This window comes from Scophthalmus maximus, chromosome 6, assembly GCF_022379125.1.
Source record: "Scophthalmus maximus strain ysfricsl-2021 chromosome 6, ASM2237912v1, whole genome shotgun sequence".
Classification (NCBI taxonomy): domain Eukaryota; kingdom Metazoa; phylum Chordata; class Actinopteri; order Pleuronectiformes; family Scophthalmidae; genus Scophthalmus; species Scophthalmus maximus.
Window position 1 is genome coordinate 5927285 of NC_061520.1, and position 18888 is coordinate 5946172.

At 44.4% G+C, this 18888-nt stretch overlaps 1 protein-coding gene across 7 annotated transcripts in view; it reads right to left on the reverse strand.

The window, feature by feature from the left end:
* The window catches only part of rap1gapb (RAP1 GTPase activating protein b), an 85129-nt gene that overhangs the window by 40527 nt on the left and 25714 nt on the right, over positions 1–18888 (reverse strand). For 2 of the 7 annotated variants that reach the window (XM_035630239.2, XM_047332978.1), the window contains exons 1-2: positions 13361–13525; positions 3954–3989 (exon numbers count right to left, since the gene is read on the reverse strand). In XM_035630239.2, the coding sequence (XP_035486132.1) occupies positions 3954–3989; positions 13361–13404 (80 nt within the window). In that variant the 5' untranslated portion in view covers positions 13405–13525. Of the gene's footprint in view, positions 1–3953; positions 3990–13360; positions 13526–18888 lie in introns of those variants that run through there. The other 5 variants (XM_035630245.2, XM_035630238.2, XM_035630242.2 and 2 more) reach the window with 4 other exon arrangements.

Genomic DNA, 18888 nt, shown 5'->3' on the forward strand with positions numbered 1-18888 from the left:
TCTGCTGATGCAGACCTCACTTACAAGGGCCTAATCCAGAGGTCCCCAGGGTCGCCCTCACTACACATTTGGGTTTTTACGAGGTCTGTCCTTCAGCCTCATCCTCCGTGCGGTCCAACCGACCTCCCTGGTGTTTAGCTGACAGCTTTGCTCCTGTCGTCGCCCGAGCGTCCGAGACGTACGACCGCTAAGTCATTCATCGATCCCAAGCTTCCAGGGTGTTCTGGTACCAGCGACACCTATTAACCACCCTGTGCTCAAACATGGCGTCTGCTACGGCCTATCCATGATGAGTCCAATGACCAGGCAACACACGAGTTCAGATCAGACAGGCCGTTCCTCTGAATGATCCCCTTCAGGTCCCTCCGTCGCTGCCCGCGGGAGCATTGAAGTTTCCCAGGGGGAACGACACTGTCCCCAGGTGCTGCCGCTTCAAGGACCCCGTCCACAGACTCTAAGAGGGCCTGTTACTACGAACTGTGCTATTGGTCCCCAAGTACAAACAACAGTAAGAGTTTTCCTGCCAGCAACCTGCAGTGGCATAGAGGCGCCCCGTTTGCTTTCTGGGAATAACTCCAGCACTCGGGAGTGTGCCCACACACGTCCCAGCCCCCAGAAGACTCGCGCTACAGTGAAATATTGTAGGATTGTTTTTTAAAGAGGGGGCTGAAATCGTCTGTTGCTCTGCACAGACGATTTCAGCCCCCTCTTTAAAAAAAAAACAATCTGGCCAAGTCACATCAGAGTGCGGCATGTTTCCATCACTGTCTCTTTACCAAAGCTGAAGCCCCGGCATATCCTGGCGACAGGCATGCGCCACCGGGCTGATGTCCAGGGACCTGGTTCAATTAACAAACAATGAATTCAGTTTGGGGCAGTGGGCCTGTTCAGCAATCACATCTCGGTTCAATTGAACATCTGTGAAATGAGATGACGTGCGGGCGGTCCGGGAAGCAATGAGGGGCTGTGCAACTCTGCATTAGGAAGGCAGCTCCGATATCTTGTTCAGTATGATGAATGTGAACACATTTTATTTCTTTCCTTGACGGCGAAGCCATATACGCTGACTGAGTATACGAGCCACGCTCTGTACATTGCACCACCGTTGGCCGTTTTTCTCTTTCTCGCGTCTTCGCTCTCCTCACGACACTGGCTCCATGTTACGACGGAGAATGGCCATTAACAGCGATCTGAAGTGGCACGTATCCCCAATTAGAGCCCTCTGCGCCTCACTCTATTTCACCGTCCAGCGCCGAGGACCACTTTATTACAACCCGGCTCCTCGCGTCCGTCCGAGGGTAACTCACGATCAGAGAAGAGGCCAAACACGCACCTCCAGCTTCGCATATACAGCACATAACATATCACATTATCTCAATCAAGGGCTCTTGAGGAGTGTCCCAAAACAAACAGGCTAATGGAAAACTTGAATTTTAATTCAGAGTCTACACATTACAGTGGAAGTTAGAGCTGCAACAGTTAATCGATTAATCAATTAGTAATCGAGTACTAAATTAATCGCCAACTATTTTGATAATCGATTAATCAGTTCAAGTAGTTTTTATGAAAAACAATGTGAATATTTTCTGGTTTCTTTGCTCCTGTATGACAGTAAACTAAATATATGTGGACAAAACAAAACATCATCTTGGAGTTTTGGGAAACACGGTCGACATTTTTCACCATTTTAAGACATTTTATGGGCGAAAAGATAATCTACAGATGAATCGATTATGAGAATATTCGTTAGTTGAGCTCTAGCGGAAATGGCGATCACGTTTTTCACGCTTTATTCGCTGCATCACTGGACATTCGGCAACTTTAAATAGTCATTCTAACGCTACTTTACCCCTTTAGCGCAGAATCAAGTTGGTAAGGACTCAAAATGTCCACATCCATTGCAGAATAACAATTCTGGCAGAAATGCTTTGGCATTTAATTCCGGCCTCCTTGCCGCAGCGCAGCGGGAGCTTCCGACTGAGCAGCGCCATTATCGAGAGCAATCAACCAAATGAGTGTTTAATTGGGAACACTGTGCTGAGAACAGTTAAAGCGCGGCGGTACGAGTGCGTTCTCACTTTTCCTGAGGAGCACCTTCTCGTCGTGTGATTCAGGGACACTCAAGTCACAACAAGTCATTAAATGCACAATTGCACACAACTGCTTGGTTGAGGATAACGTCGTAATGGATTTGAAGCGGCGGATGCAGGGAAATTCAGTATTTACAGACCGTTGGGGTGGTGAATCACGCCAACAATGTGTTATTCCTGACTCTCTTTTGGAAAAATCCAACTATACATGGGACAATACCTACTGGATTCAGAGGAATAAATCACCCCCTGAAGAAATCCCTCCCTGCGCCCAAAATGAAATGAATTATTAAGAAATAGGTGTGCTGATGACTACAGTTGGGCTTTTTTTTAATCCCAGTGCAGCCGAAGACTGATTGAATACGCAATTGGCATAATGACTCAGTGATTATAATCAGAGAGCTGAACTGTGGATAACTATCAACTGCTCAACGCAGCCCCGAGGAGTCATTAGCATGTGATACAGGCGCGTTTCTTCAACAGAGACAAGTCCCGAGTCCTAATAATGATATTCAGTGGGTGTGCAGAGGGTGTATTCTCCTCCCAAGAACCCCGAGTATCTTTTCCCCTCCAACCCTCCCGTTGTCCTTTCCGAACTCATTATGACTCAGTGTCTTTAGCCCATTTCATGTATAATGATGAAGCGGCACACGTCGCAGTTGCTGCAGTGCTGGCGGAGAGTATTACAAGCAAAACGACTGTTGCTTTACTGGATTGAACACAAATACATACAAAGAAACACAGATACTTAAGAAAGGTTAATGAATATTTAGTCTACACTACACAAATTTCATCACGGACTACTCCCACTTTTTTCCGTCCATGCAAAACTGACAAAATTTGCCAATAACCTTTAATAGCTATATTAGATAACCAGTGTTCATAATGACATTTGCTGCCTTGATTCCTCCATCAGTAAGTATTTATGACGTCCATTCAGCCTGAGCCTTTTATGGAATCCAAAAATGAACTATGACACGATATGTAAATAATAATATGCTAAGTAGGATATGACATAATCCTGATAATTGTGATACATCGCGTGGGTTGGTTAACACGCGACTCTGTCTGCATCTCCTCTGTCAAACTGCCTCAACTCCATACCAAAATACGTAACTCTGTATATCAGTATTTCTGCATATTAATATAAATATCAGACTGATGTTTACAAAAATGTTGACAGGTACAGCTAACAGCACCAAAAACAAATATTATCATGGATTAATTACAGCAATGTATTATCACAAATATGTATTTGTGTGAAAGGTGTGCTATCAATCCATCTTGGCCCTCGATGTTTACATCTCATGTGCGCTACATGTCCAGCTAGTCTTAACACACGTTCACCTGAATCCCGTTTTCACTTGATACTGTATTTACAGTCACACATTTCCTCAACTTCCACCGTCTCCGTCCTGACCAACTGCAGATGTGCAAAGCCATAAGTGCAGACAGGTTTTCTCTGTCATCAAATTATTTCATGCACAATTGAGAATCTTAATAGGAGCCAGGAAAAATGTTGAAAGTTCAGATAAGGGAGGAGGGAAAGTCTGCTTATGATTTCTAAAAGTCTTATCAGCCTTCATATAACTACATCTATATTCAGGTCCTAACACAAAGTGATGATCTGAATGCTGAAAGGGAACATGGGTGGGACAGAAGGATCATATGAATATTAACACAGACTCGTCAGATATGTGATAAAAAAGAACCGTGGGTCAAGTAAAATAGGAAAAAACACTGCAGCCTGAATCTCAAAGGCTTTAATAGTTGGAAATACAACGTTTGGTAAGGATAATAATATCAAAAATTATAACAAAACTAAAACAAAAAGTAATGTGTTTCATAACGGGCAGGACTCACCATAAGGTTCTGGTCCTGGAGAAGCTCTTGTCAACCCTGCAGAGAAACACAGAACAGCAGATTAATGTTGGTTCTCTAAAAAGACGTTTGAAATACTTATTGGATATCAATACTGAATATGAGCAGGTTAAGAAGTTCCTTAATTTCCCTTTTTAATCCTTGGCATTTTCATTGGAGATTTTTTTTTAACACACTGTAACTCACACTCTCTTAAGAAGCTTTTAATAAACCAATGAAAATTATTAAAACGCATTGTCTAAATTCTAAAGATGGCGATAATCGATGTAACATCCCATTTTCTATGATTTCATACTAATTTTAATGCTGCGCTTATATTCAATCGAGCAACAACTTTTTTTTTTTAATGAAGAATACATTGGTTTCAAAAGCAAATAGTCACTTAATCTTCATAACGTCAACGTAGGTACGTCTCCTCTTTCACGGCAACATACCATAGATCCCACATAAGGCTGGTCTCTTAAAAAGAAGACTCAAAGGGGACAAGAGCACCTAAAGTTTAACAAAGCACGAAGGATACATAAGGAATTAATTAGAAAGAATTGTGCTGTGTTGTTGTTGTTGTTGTTCCATGGAAAGATGGGTTAATGTGAGTCAAGTCCGAGAGGTCTTTATAGGTGGAATTAACTGTCAGGGAGAGAAACGGAAAGAATAGGAGAGGGGAAGAGCTGCCAGGTAATGGAAACAAATTGTTAGTCTGTTTTCCTCCTGTTTTGTTTGTGCATCACATCTACATAGTGGTAGCAGTTTTGTGGCGCTCCCATTCCATTCGCCCTGCATACAAATGACGCGGGGGCTAAATTCTCCTTACCTGGATCAATCTGTCAAGCAGCTCCTGAGTGGAAGCTGCTTGTGGACAATCAATCCACTGATAATCAGAGCTTATCCCTTCTCCCTCCTCGGGGGCAAAGCCAATCAAATAAATACCTTCTGCCATTTGATCCTCACACACACACGCACACACGCACGCACGCACGCACACACACACACACACACACACACACACACACACACACACACACACACACACACACACACACACACACACACACACACACACACACACACACACACACACACACACACACACACACACACACACACACACACACACACACACACACACACACACACACACACACACACACACACACTTCATTCCTCCTTTTTACTTTTAGTGGATAATTAGAGAAAAGGGCAACTGAAGTTGCGTCTACCACAGAGAAATAAACACTTCTCATCCTTATCAAGATTTCTCAAGAAGTCAAATGTAATTCAATGTGTAACAACAAGGACTGTGACTGAAAATGTCCCACACAGCTACAGTAGGATACTTAATGCCATTCATCCAGTGTGTTGATTATTCATTTAACTTACAAGGCCTCATGAGAAAACCTTTCAAAAGGATTAATGAGATTCTGGAAATGTAAAAAAAAAAATGTTTACTGTAAGATTTACCCGAGGCGATACACTCAAAGGCCTCACTTGATTTCCCCTCACCCCCATAAAATATTCATAGAACAAAGTCTTATCCAATCCAAACATAAGTGATTTATGCCAAAGAGAGCTTGCGATGTATAAGAACAGAGTGCACAGTCTGACACTATGTCTACGTTTTTGTTTTTTCATTCTTAAAGAGCAGCTTAAAACCTTGTTTTAGCTTCGATATCCCCTCTTCTCTTCACTTATTCAAAAATGAATTCAAAACACAGACACACAAAAAAGATCTGTCCTCATTATAAAAGCTACTCCGTTACAAGTTACATGTCCTGTCCTAAGATATCATTATTCCCCTTTGTGACTGACAAACTGTTATATTATTGTATTATTATCGATACTGCTGATGCCTTAAAGGGCCAGTAAGCGATTTTGGAGATATGTTGGTTGTAAAAACACTTGCTGCCCCTTTAATGTTCAAGTATCATTTTTACTGTGGAGGGTTAGTCAAGGTGGAGCTAAATTTACTACATACTGTCGGGTATGTCACATAAATGTTAAACTATTATAGGGTTGTCATATGTTTTGTATTGAGTCATAACAGTCCTCAAACGGAAAATAATAAGTTACTGGTGGTCAGGTAGGTAGGCAGGTGGGTGATTAGGGCAGGTAGGTGGTAGGTAGTTAGTCAGATAGATAGATAGGTGGGTGGGTAGTTAGTTAGTTGGTTAATTTGTTAGGTAAGTAGGTAGGTAGATGGATGGGTTAGTAGGTAGTTAGTTAGGTAGGTAGGTAGATGGGTGGGTAAGAAGGTAGTTAGTTAGGTAGGTAGGTAGATGGGTGGGTAAGTAGGTAGTTAGTTAGGTCTTTAGGTAGGTAGGTGTTTAAGTAGGACGTTGGGCAGGTAGGCAGGTTTTTCGTTAAGTAGGTAGGTGGGTGGGTAAGTAGGTAGTTACGTAGGTAAGTAGGTGGGTGGGTGGGTAAGTAGGTATTTAAGCAGGTAGGTAGGTCTTCACACAATCTTCTGTGTCTCCTCTAATGTCTCTCTTATTTCAGTCGTCGTGTCTGTAGTCAAAACATTGAATAAAGTTGTTTGAGAGAGAAACTGGGATGATGCAAGAAAACTGAAACAGTATCACTGCTGTGTCTGACATCCAAACATGTTGTTTTCACCAAACTCTTCCAACACACACACACACACACACACACACCTGCGTGCATGTCCTCAGATACAACTCACCTTTGTGTGTGTGGGCGTATTTGAAATGGAAACACTGACATTATGCGAGTTGCTGGTGAGGGCTCTGTTCTCTTAGCGGTGTTTGTTGCCCCGTGTTGAGAATGGAAATATTAGTTCGCCAGTCAGCGATGCGGTCGGCGATTGTCCCCCCTGCTGACACAGGCAACACGCTGTTGTTGGTGTTAACCGTCACGAGTGAGGAGCAGGCCATCACATAAACAAACAGACTGCACCTCCATCTACTGCGGAGGGACACGACACCCGCTGAAGCAAGGGCACGAGAAAAAAAAAAAGCACAAGGTGGCAAAACTGGCTCGGTTGTTATGAAAATTTCAACATTGAGCTTTTACATTAGGGTGCAGGTTAAGACGTTTCCACCATAGATAAAGAAAGTCAATTCTTAGTCTATAAGATGTCATAAAAAAACCAACAGTCCAAAACCTAAATTTTGTTAGTTGGGATGGTGAGAAATTTACAGAAACCAATAATCAATTCTTAAAATAATGAGAGATACATTTTTTTTTGTCCAACAACTAATCAAGTAATTGAACTCTGATTCAGTTTTTCCAAGACTTTTCAGATTCACGTCTCATTACGAGACATACAACATGTCTAATTTGAGAGGTGTCAAAATGTCTATTATTATTGTGAGCCTAATCACTTCATGTATACGATCATCTGAGTTTATACGAGTTGACATATCCTCAACAAGGCTGAGATTACGATGTATTCTTACTTTTTATAATTCCAAATATCCCTTGATAGCACAACACATGGATTTCCCTGAAAGTTAACCTCAAACCACAGTTTGTCTATTAAGACAGAAATCCCTAATAATTATGTTTAAACGTTAGAAAATCATTACGAGTTGCAGCTAACATGTATCCATCAATCTGTCTTTGAGTGTAAGGACTAGGACGTGTTACCATTCAGAAAAAGATTGACAAGCATTCTTCACTAATTATTCCACATCCGCACTCTTCCTCTTGATATACTTTATAAGGGCTGTTGTGAACTGCTAAGTTCAGTCTATGTGTTTTCAACATGCTCAGTAGAAGTAAAGTAGGATTCATTACTGACACGACTTTAGTGCTTTTTACATTTTTCCCTCACGCCAGCTTGGTTCACATGTGCATCTACAGAGATGCCAGTGAACCAGAATTTCCCCAGCCAAATTAATCTTCGGGCTGCCGTCAAACTTTTTTAAGAGTAATTGGACTGAATTGAAAGCAGCTCGAGTGAGAAAGAAGACGAGCAAACCCTTGAGGGGGTGGAACAGGCAGCACTTGGCTGGTTGTTGGGTAAGGATGCAGCTTGGCAGCATCCTGATACACACAGAATCACCACGGAGGTAAATGTGAAGTTTCCTCAAATTGAACACAGTGACAAGGTCTTTCTCCATTTGCTTCTCACTAGGAGCGATGGGGTCCTTCAAAAACATACCGTATTTGATCAACTTTTTAATAATTTATGTAACTCTATTCATTTTTATATCAGTGGTTTGGGCTCAAGCGCAAGAAAAGGTGATTGATCATGAATTTAGGATTTAGCAACATTTAAATCTGAATCTATATTTTGTGATCATTTGGTCATCTGTCAGTAAAATATGTCCAAACCGCACACATACACCAGTCACAATGGGTGTTTAAATCTTAATAAGCAACACCCCCCTCTTTCACAGTTTTGATATTGCTTTTTTAGTCATGAATGTTTAATGCTATACAGAAATACAGGTTTCCAGAATCTTTGAAACCTGAAACACAGCACTGCGAACACAGCATTGACATATCAACGTTAAGGGTGGTATAGATGATATATACTTTACATCCAGCAGTTATAGAGCAACATTATCATTCATTCGGAGCCATTTTTCTGTCCACTAAAGTCCAATATCTTCCCCTCTCTTTTAGCTCCGTTTTTGGTCCCTACCAGCTTAGCGACTAAAAGCTCCACTATGTTGACAAGCTAGCTGCTAACTGTGACTGTCCAGTTGTCGTCAGACATTGTTTCAAGTTATGGCTGTTTATAGAACAAAATGCATTTTTATCATCATGTAAAATAAATACATAGATTTTAAAATGGATGTGAAATCCAGCTAAGATGCCAGGAAGTAAAGGTGCAGTACGCGCGCGCGCGCGCACACGCACACACGCACACACACACACACACACACACACACACACACACAATCCTCTCATCTTGCTGAGCGAGTGCCAGTTGTCTTCCAGGCACGAATATGTCTTCACTCAACAGCAAGGAGGAACCGAACCAGCTTTAATTCTAAGCCTGAGAAAGTGCCAGTGCGACTGACTAGCTCGCTCTCTAAACCTCCAGTTTACCATCACAACCTCAAATCTGAAAATAGGTACAAAATAGGTCACTCACATCAAGCAGGGCCTTAAAAGCTTGTGCAGGAAGAGCTCATGAAGGGGCGGCGACTTCGCCTGCTATGGTTTAAATGTTAGTGGGAGGTTTAGAGAAAAAAAAAAGTTACCCACAGTGTCCAAAATAGCTGTTCACCTACACAGTCCTCAGCCATCCATTGTATTTTATAATTGTTTCATCAACTTCACGTAATTATCCAAAAATCTGAATTTGCATTCCATAAAAAGAATGTCACGCCGACGAGGAAAATGGCACCGGAGATGGTAAATGCGAGGCGCAGATTAGGGCACAATTTCCAGCTGTGGTTTTAGCTCAACCGTTTTTGTTTTTGCGGGAGCAGCCGCACAATTTCCGTTCAATTGCACACGAAAAATTAACGCTGCGACTAAAAGCAACATCTTCAAGAGAAATCCTGAAGAAAATGTAGAAACCGCTAAGTTGATGCTCCGAGTCGTGGGGCCCCGTCCATGTCTGTCCAAGTCCCCTCCTCACCCTGCTACGCATTAATCGTTAATTTCCCGGAGAGACTCTTTATCAACAGCAACGTTTTTAAAGATTTAAAAAAAGCTAATTTCTTCTCAATGAATCAATGTGCTAATTCATCTCGGGCAGCTGCCTGTTTTCAAAGAGTCCCAAGGCAATGGCAGGTTAGAGACTTCAGGGGTTATCAGAGTGGATCATTGATCGCGGGAAAAGAATGACGCAAGATCAATGAGAATGGAACACAATGCCTCAATAGCGACTTCCAAAGTCGCAATCTGTTCCACCAGAACTTCTTTAAAGACCCCTTCCAGTCACATTTTAAAGAATATAAAAATAATCTGCTATGCCTAATATTTAGTTTACCCCCCCCCAAAAAAAAGTTTTTAAAAAACAACTTCTGAAATGGAGCTGGAAACCATCCACTCTCTCTCCCTCATTGAGGAATTCTGATACTATGAATATTCATGATATGCAAATAAAACAGGCAACACACCCCGCCCACCAAAGCTGCTCGCGCTAAGTTGACCAATGTGCGCAACACAATGGCTATAGCGGCAACATCGGCTAGATTCAGCCATAAAACTTCATGAACTGCTGATGCTAATGCTAACTGTCTGCTGACACACCTGCCGTCCTCTCGTGGATGCTAACTGCTAATGCTAACGCCAACTGTCTGCGGACACACCTACCGTCCTCTCGTGGACGCTAACTCCTAATGCTAACGCCAACTGTCCGCGGACACACCTGCCGTCCTCTCGCGGACGCTAACTCCTAATGCTAACGCCAACTGTCCGCGGACACACCTGCCGTCCTCTCGCGGACGCTAACTCCTAATGCTAACGCCAACTGTCCGCGGACACACCTGCCGTCCTCTCGCGGACGCTAACTCCTAATGCTAACGCCAACTGTCCGCGGACACACCTGCCGTCCTCTCGCGGACGCTAACTCCTAATGCTAACGCCAACTGTCTGCGGGCACACCTGCCGTCCTCTCGTTGACGCGCTGCCTCTGCGTGCACTGGAAATTTCCGGTTTTCTTTGCCTCACATTTGCATATTCGGCAGCGACTGGTTTTCTGTATTTGTGACGTACCAAGTCTAGCTTTGCCCAAGGTTTGTTTGAAGTGGCACAGAAATCTCCTCCTCCAGGAGAGGAATGTGAAAACACCTCTATAGTGACAACATGTGCTCAGTTACAAGTCCCCACAGTCAATGTCAGACATGTTAGAGGACAGAAACAGAAGGAAAACACTTTTTTTTGAGTGGAGGGGGAGTTTGAGGACAATGTTAGGTCGCGTTGTTCCACAGATGCTCCACAGAACCATACCCTTAAAATGTTCCGCCAGAATGAACAATAAGTGAGTCGACCCGCTGTGTTCATCAACAGTGATCTGCAAAGTCGTCAACGGAGCAGAGTTCATCATTAATCTCCAAAGTCGTCTCTTTAAAACCTACATTAAGTGACTTTTTTGTGCAATTGCCAAAAGTGAAATTAGTTGTAAGCATAACGATTGCTACTATGCTGGCAAGGTTAACATTACACACCCAATCTGCGACTTGACAAATTTAAGTCCAATAATCCCTCTTCCTTTGGCATCTCCCGAGACTCTCGAGAGAAAAGCTGTTTAGTTAATAGATTATCCTTATAAATTCCTCATTCAGCATCCAGTCACTGATTCTGGATTAGCTGATGGACTGATGGTCCGTCACTAACCTCGCTCGCGAGCTGCTTGACGCTTGTATGCATAGATTTTCTATGTAAATAATACTGCCGCACCTGAGGATGGATTGAAGGGGAGTGAGAATGAACCGCATTCTTACTCAGCTCTAACCTTCACAGGGACAGCGCACATATTTATTCTAAAGATGCCAGAGTGAAACGGAATAATTGCTTAAAAGCTAAAATCATACATCACTGTCGACGGGGGGGAAAAAAACAAAAAACAATTTCCTGCATGATTTATCAACTTAGAAATGTGTTCAACAAAGAAACAAACTGTTTTAATGGAAGAGAGAGAGAGAAAAAATCTGAGCGCATTAACAACCAGAGATGCTGGTTGTTGTTGTTGTTTAAGACTCTGGTGGGAGACCTTAGAAAGAGTGACTGCAGTGAAATTTAGCCTCGCCGTCAGGCTCACAGATATATACTGGATCAGTGATGTGTAGTCCACAGAAGCAAGTGCTTCCACGAATCACATCTGGTATATTTGTTGGATATCTCATAGTCAAGTTGATGTTAACTGTGGAGCTGCGACAGTTAATTGATTAATCGATTGCTAAATGAATCGAAAATAGTCGTTAGTTGCAGCCCTAGTTAAATGTTCATTAAGTGTCCAGTTCTCCGTCAGGTAAACTTCAGTGATCGGTTTCCTCTCTCCAGTCGTTGACGGTGAGGTGATTAATCGTTTAATGACTAATTTGGTTTATACATGAATAAACTAAGCACCTGTAGCAGCTAATTTACAATAAAAGATGGCGGTTAGGGCTGCAACTAACTATTACTATTACTTGTTATTATTTTCATTCATCGATTAATCTCTCGGTTATTTTCTCGATCAATCGATTCGTTGACTGTGTTTCCCAGACCCCAAGATGGTGATGATGACGTTTACTGTCATAGAGGAGCAAAGAAACCAGAAAATATTTTCATATTTCAGAAGCGGGATCATATGACTTTGCTTTTTATTTTTGAACCACCACTAAGTCCAAGAATCCCATTGCAGGTCTCGATATAAAGTGGTTGTTGCTGTTCCAAACATGTCATTTTTTTCCGTGCACTATGTCGTGCGCTCCCTTTGGTTGCTCGTGTGTCTGCCGGGCACACGGGCTCGCCCTCAACCTGACTCCTGCCACAGAAATGTCAAGCTGAGTGCCTCATAGAAGGGTTTCTTGTTTGTTTTACCCCACAACCACAAGCGGGAAAATACAACAGTAAAAATGATTTCATTGGCTCATGAATTCTGATGTGTTGTCCGCTTATAAGCAAAAGAAAATGTTCATATGTGAAAGATTCACGTAGTGAATAGATTGCATCGTTTATTCTAATCATGAATCTGAAATGCAGACCGGGGGATGCCAGGGATTGAACCACCGACCTTCTGATGAGTAAACCACCCGCTTAGCAACAGCTACAAAATATTATCTCCTCTTTTGAAACTTCCATCAATAATATGCAGATTGGATTTTTAAGTTCTTCACTACTGCCGAAGTAAAGACGCTGCTAACTGCTGCCTTTTGTTTTCCTGGGAGTGATATATACAGTATATATATATAAACACTACGTGAATAAGCCTTTAGTTGGATCCCTGATCCCGCGCTAACTCAATATTCACAGCATTTAATTGTTTCTTCCGAGAACGACGCAGCCTTTCTTAATCGGTTTGTTCCAAACAGACGGCACGTAGTCCCATATGACATTTGTAGATGTATTTATTAATCGTGTACGTCTTCATGACTAATGGATGGACACATTTGCTCCAACTCGTGTGGTACATTGAGGATGTTTTGCCGAGAAGTCGGCACCGTCTCACTCAAACAAACTTCCCGTCAAGTGGCGCTGGATCAGGACGCGGTGGTCGAGAGAAATCAATCGTCAATCCCGAAGAGCCGATCGCACACAAGCTGGAGACCTCTCCCTTCACGACACTCGCAGCATCTCAGCTGCTCACGGTTCAGAGTTAAAATAACAGTTTGCTTTGCCGAAGGTCAAGTTGTTGCGTCAGCAGAGCAGGTGGAGGGGGAAAAAAAGATGGGTTGGTAACAAGACAACGCGAAAGCTGCCCGGTAGTTTCATTAAGAGGAGAGTGCCAAAATGTACATTTAGACTATAATCCTCTATTGTCTTACCCTCCGTAAGCTCCGAATGTTAAACTCCTCTTCCTCTGAGGCATCCTGCTGCGCGGCGGACGGACGAGACTCCCCGGTGGTGAAAACAGTTCTACAGAACATCAGTCATTCCTCTTCCTTTTTTCGCTATCCGTTTGTTTTACCATGCACCTCTGCTCTCTTTGTACACCTCCAACTCTTCCTCCCTTCGCCTCCCATCCCCGCCTCAGCCCTCATGGTGTGTGTGTGTGTGTGTGTGTGCGTGTGCGTGTGTGTGTGTGTGTGTACACACTCCGGCCCTCCCTCCCTCCCTCCCTGTCTGCGTCTCCTCTGTGCTCTCTGACTAAGTAGCTCCTATCTCTGGCAGATTTAAAAGAAAGGTGTGTCCAGCTGTCCCGTTGTTGTCCTCCTCTCATCCTGGAAACAGGGATGATCTCGCCGACTCTTTTTGACTCGTTTCCAGCAGGAAGATGGCACGGAACACCTCACTCTCCTATTCATGTTGTCCAACCTCCGCAATAATTTAAATCACAAGGACTTTTCACAAGAACGGTTCAGGTGGAAAATAGGCATGGAGAGGAGACAACACACTTAGTAAAAGTCAAAGTTGGGATTTATTTTACACTATTGACCAACTAACAATTAGTCTATTTGCCTATTGAATAATCTGCCAGTTTCTCAATTTATCAGTCGGATCATCCGAAAATAGAGAAAAATGCCAATTATAATTTCCCACATTCCAAGTTGATGTCTTCAAATAACTTGCTCTATTCAACAAACTATTATACATGATGATACATGAAGAAGAATAACAAATCCCCACATTTAACAAGTTGCCATTTTTCTTCTAAATTGAAGAAATTGAAAAAAATGTAATAGTAAGAAAAAAATGTAGACACTTTATTTATTAAGTGATGTGCTGCCAATGTTCAGGACAGGTTTCTTCCAGGGACCTGACAGAAACTTTGCAGTTGCACTGGAGTCGCAAATTTGACACTAATTTTGTCACATTTGCCTTTTTAATTTCAGTCTGAGTTTTCTGTCTTGAACCTGATGAATTAAAAGCAAACAGGGCGTATTTGAGCAAAATCAATCTAAAGTCATCATTCAGCCAGCCTCACATCGTAGATGACAAACCCGGTCTGTGAAGAGGAATCATCACCTTCACACCATCAATTATCATCTGACGTATGCACGTCTGTCATAAAGACATATTTTACCACTGAAATCATCGTATCAAATTTCTCTTGCACGTCCTGAATAAATCGAATGCAGAGGCGCGTCGAAGTGACACCTACATGGAATGAAAAAGTGATATCTCTGTCAATTTTGCTGGCAGAGTACGCCTGCTCATAGTTTAATAATCGCGGACAACCTCACCTCCTTCTGATATCACCTCCTTCCTGTCTCTTCACATTTCTTTCCTCTCCATTTCACCTCTCTCCATCCTCTCCTCCGCTCCTCTCTCCTGTCCTCTCTGTGCCTCTGGCTGCCTTCTCCCCTTCGCGTCCCAAATTCTGTAAATCCCGAGTTAAACATCAAGTTTCAGGCAACGATAGGACGGCACGTCCTTCCTCGACCCGTCTAATTCAAGTGCGCCGACCATGTGCCCTTGTCCCCCTTTCACGTCAGTTTCAACGTCAGGGTGCCCCGACGACGCCCCTCAGTCGACCTTTTGTGATTCTATTAGGTCTGACTGGACTCTGGCCAGACGCGGGCTATAAATCAAATCAGAAGCTTAGAGGAGAGGACATAGATATGGCTCATGCATATCCACGGTGTCCACATCAAGGTCCTACAGCTCCTTTATTGATTAATATCGATACAGAGAGTCCTCTGAAATATGACTAGTCTGTCTCTTAAATATAAGCAACCAATCATGTAGGACTACGAAGCTGGATAGGAGCAAGAAAATGTACAATAAGATGAAGTCAAAGCCTATTTACAGTAGTGAGAACCTTTTTCCACATCAAGGGCCGTTTCAATTTTTTTCCTGATGTCAGATGGTTGTGATGATGATGCTACTCACGATGGGCCACATGCAAGAAATCTTTTGTTTTCTTATCCTGAGTTTTTTGTCTTACATTTGTTCGTGTGATGAGTTCGTACGAACAGGCCACATCGGATGGACCATGCGAACACATGATGAATGCCACCTGAGCAGAAGGAAAGCAAATGAGCATAATTAACTCCCAAATAATACGATACGAGTCTACGCGTCGAGTTTAGCTGCGCGTTTGCAGCTGTACTGACGCTCCACGATAACGCCGCCACAAACTAGGAACAGGACATTTCTACGTTTCTTTCCTTGACAGTAGCCATGATGCTCGTCAGCAATGACAACTTGTGTGTTGTTCACCCTGTCCATAAATTTTTGTCATGGGCCATAAATGGCCAGAAATAAGAGGTTTCCCACCCCTGAGCAAAATACATGTTTACGAAAAACTCATCATGTTTGTATGACTTTTATATATAATTAATTGTCATTTTTATTATTCCCAAATACAATTTGAAAGCACTTCCTCATCACCGTCCATGGGCAAAACATATCATCCTCTCCCTGTAAAACCCTTTATTTTGTTTTGCAGACAAATGGAGGCTCCTGCTTGCCGGTCATTCTGTCTCGATTATGAAAGCCACATTTAATTTCTCTGACGAATTAATTCTCCAGCGCCAGACCTCTGCTGACAAACCCGTCATTGTCTCTGCAGTAGCACAGTTTCCAGAGCTCTTTTCACCGCCGCCTCTCCCCCGTGTCCCTCAAAAAGATGTCCTTCGCGGCGATGTGGCAAGAGAGAAAGAGCTCCCCGGAGTAATTTGTGCGAGACAGGTGAAAGGGACGGGGCAGCGCAGTGTAATTAGTCTTTGTCTGCAGGTTTCATTCCCGAGACGTGTTGTGTTGCAGGGTGGCTTCGAGACGAGAGCTCCTCTAAAGCAGGTCAGCCTTGACTTTGAAGACTTGACTGGCGACGCGAGGAGGGGGCACGGTAATGAGAGGCCGCCCTCTTGTGAGACGGGGTTCAGTCGACCCTCAGACACGGCTGTCGCAGCTGTGGGTAAGCACTTTGCCAGAGGGAAGACAAGGAGTTGCAACACGAGAGTAAAGAAGGTTGTTTACCCAGACCCCTACATCTAGCAGACAATGATAAATCTGGTGTCGGAAGAAAAATATGAATATAAAGAGTGAAATAATGACGGCATTACTAGAAGTGCCTTAAAGAAACTATGGGGTGGGACTTGATAAGTGACACAGTGAAACGAATTAGCACTGATTTTCTTGTCTACAATTTGTCAATGGCAAGATCCATCCATCCATCCATCGTCTATACCAGTTCTCCTCTGACGGTCTTGGCAGGAGGCAATCCCAGCTGACATTGGGCGAGGGGAGGGGTGCACCCTGGAGAGGTTCCCAGTCCGTCATAGGTCCAACACAAGGAGGGTCGTTTTCAGGCGTGAACTCCGGGGGGGAAATGTCCGGGGGGGGGGTCCGGTACCTTGCGTTCTCACAAACAAGCCCCTGCGGAAAATTTCAGGAACCGTCCGGACCTCAGTGCCCGTCTAAAGAGACAAACGAGCGTTCACACTCACGTTCACACCTATGGGCGACGTGGAGCCTCCAGTCACCCCGAGCTGCCTGTCTGTGGACTGTGGGAAGAAGCCGGCGTAACCAGAGAGAAAACCCACGCGGACGCGGAGGGCGCTTTAAAAACTCCTCGTTGTGGCCTTGTGGTTCACACTGCAGTTGATATCACTGCACTCGAGACATCGGCTCGCTGCCTCAAGTCTCTTCCCGGCACACAGGAGCCGAAAGGGAGCTGAGTCTGGGTCGTTGGCTGATAGGTAATACGTGGCATCAACAAAGTCATCGGGTGGTCGTCCCCTTGGGGATGATGAATGTCACAAAATGTCATGTCAATCCTCCCAACTGTTGTTAGTCTATCACTTTAGTCCACATTTGAATTATCCCTGACAGGTCGATGCCGCCGAAGCATTCAAACACAAATGGGCTCACGATCATTTTGCGTCTCAAACGGCAGTAACGCGACCGACCGCCGCGAGTGACAATCCCACGTTCAGCCCCCAAAAAAAAAATCGATTCTGCAATGGAGCAGCCGTGCGAGCGGCCGCACACTCGCTGCCCTCTGGCGATAAAACACAGCAACAGATAGCGCAGGCGACAGCTCTTCAAACGTTGGGTCTTACGGGCCCGAGACGCCATTGCAGAGTTAAAGCACAGTTCCGTCCCTGCGGGAACAGCAAAGCGGGACACGGACACCTTCAATATTTACCAGCTGTGCGCACAACTGCACCCCCGACTAGGCAGCGAGGACGAGAGGCTCCGCCTCCGGCCGCCCGACATGCCCACGGCCACTCATCTTTTTGCCTTTTGTCAAAATATCTGCAGGGTCAATGCACTGCGGAGCATTTCTTTTTCTTTTTTTACAGTGCGATATATATTCACAACCCGGAGAAGCGGTTAAGGTCGGCATCGCAAACACTTCAACATCAACTGTATTTTTTGAAGGTTGTACAGTGTCCCAAGTGTCTTAAGCAGTAATCCGCATGCTCGACCGTCGGCATTGGTTTTTTTAATGTAAGGACGACACGGGGGGGAAAGGGGAGGCCTTCCCTACGCGAAAGGGAAGGCTCGCAGACTCACTCCCGTTGTCCCGGAGCATCACCGCCTCTTCGCCGTCAGCCAGAGACACTACTTTTCACCCTCGCCGGCTGCCGAGTGTCTCAGGGGGCTGTCTGAGGGCTCTGTTTGACACATGCAACTTTGAATTTTAAGCAGATGGACTCCAAGCAGCAGTGTACCGCCTATGATGATATTCACAGCAGAAGGGGGGGGGGGGGTTGCTCTTGAATATCTCCTTTTATCATCATGACACTGTTCACTTTTCCATTTCAGGTTGAGCACACGTTACTGGACAGTAGAGTTGAGAGGGGGAGTGCAGAGGAAGCCACTGTTCCGTGACCAAATGCAACAAATGAGACCCCCCCCCCCGCCCCCGCCCCCCCCTCTCTCTGCCACACACCGCAAGAGCCAGATTATCGCGGATGTGATGCCGGAATGGTCTAACTCGCTCATCGAAGACGAGACAGATTCCAGCAGAAACTCGGCTGGGAGACTATTCTTGTCCTGAATCACGCAGCCCGCCGAGATCTGGATGTCATGAATTTCGCAACTCCTCTCCGGGCCATGATAACAGAAAGAGGAGGGAGGAGGAGGAGGAGGAGGAGGGAGGAGGGAGGAGGAAGGTGGCGTCACAGGAGAGGAAGAAGAAGAAATATACGAGGTCACAAATCACACCAACAGAGTGGGAGATTCTGGGGAAGTGCCCCTCGGAGCAGTACAGCGCGAGGACACGCACGCACACACACACACACACACACACACACACACTCCCTCAAATCCCCCAGCAGGACACGTAACTCTTCCTCTGGGGGGTGAAGACTAGGATCAGAAGCCCATTAGAACAAATAAAAGAGACTCGTGGAGAGCGGAGGACGAGGGGGGGGGGGGGGGGGGGGGGGAACCAAGCCTA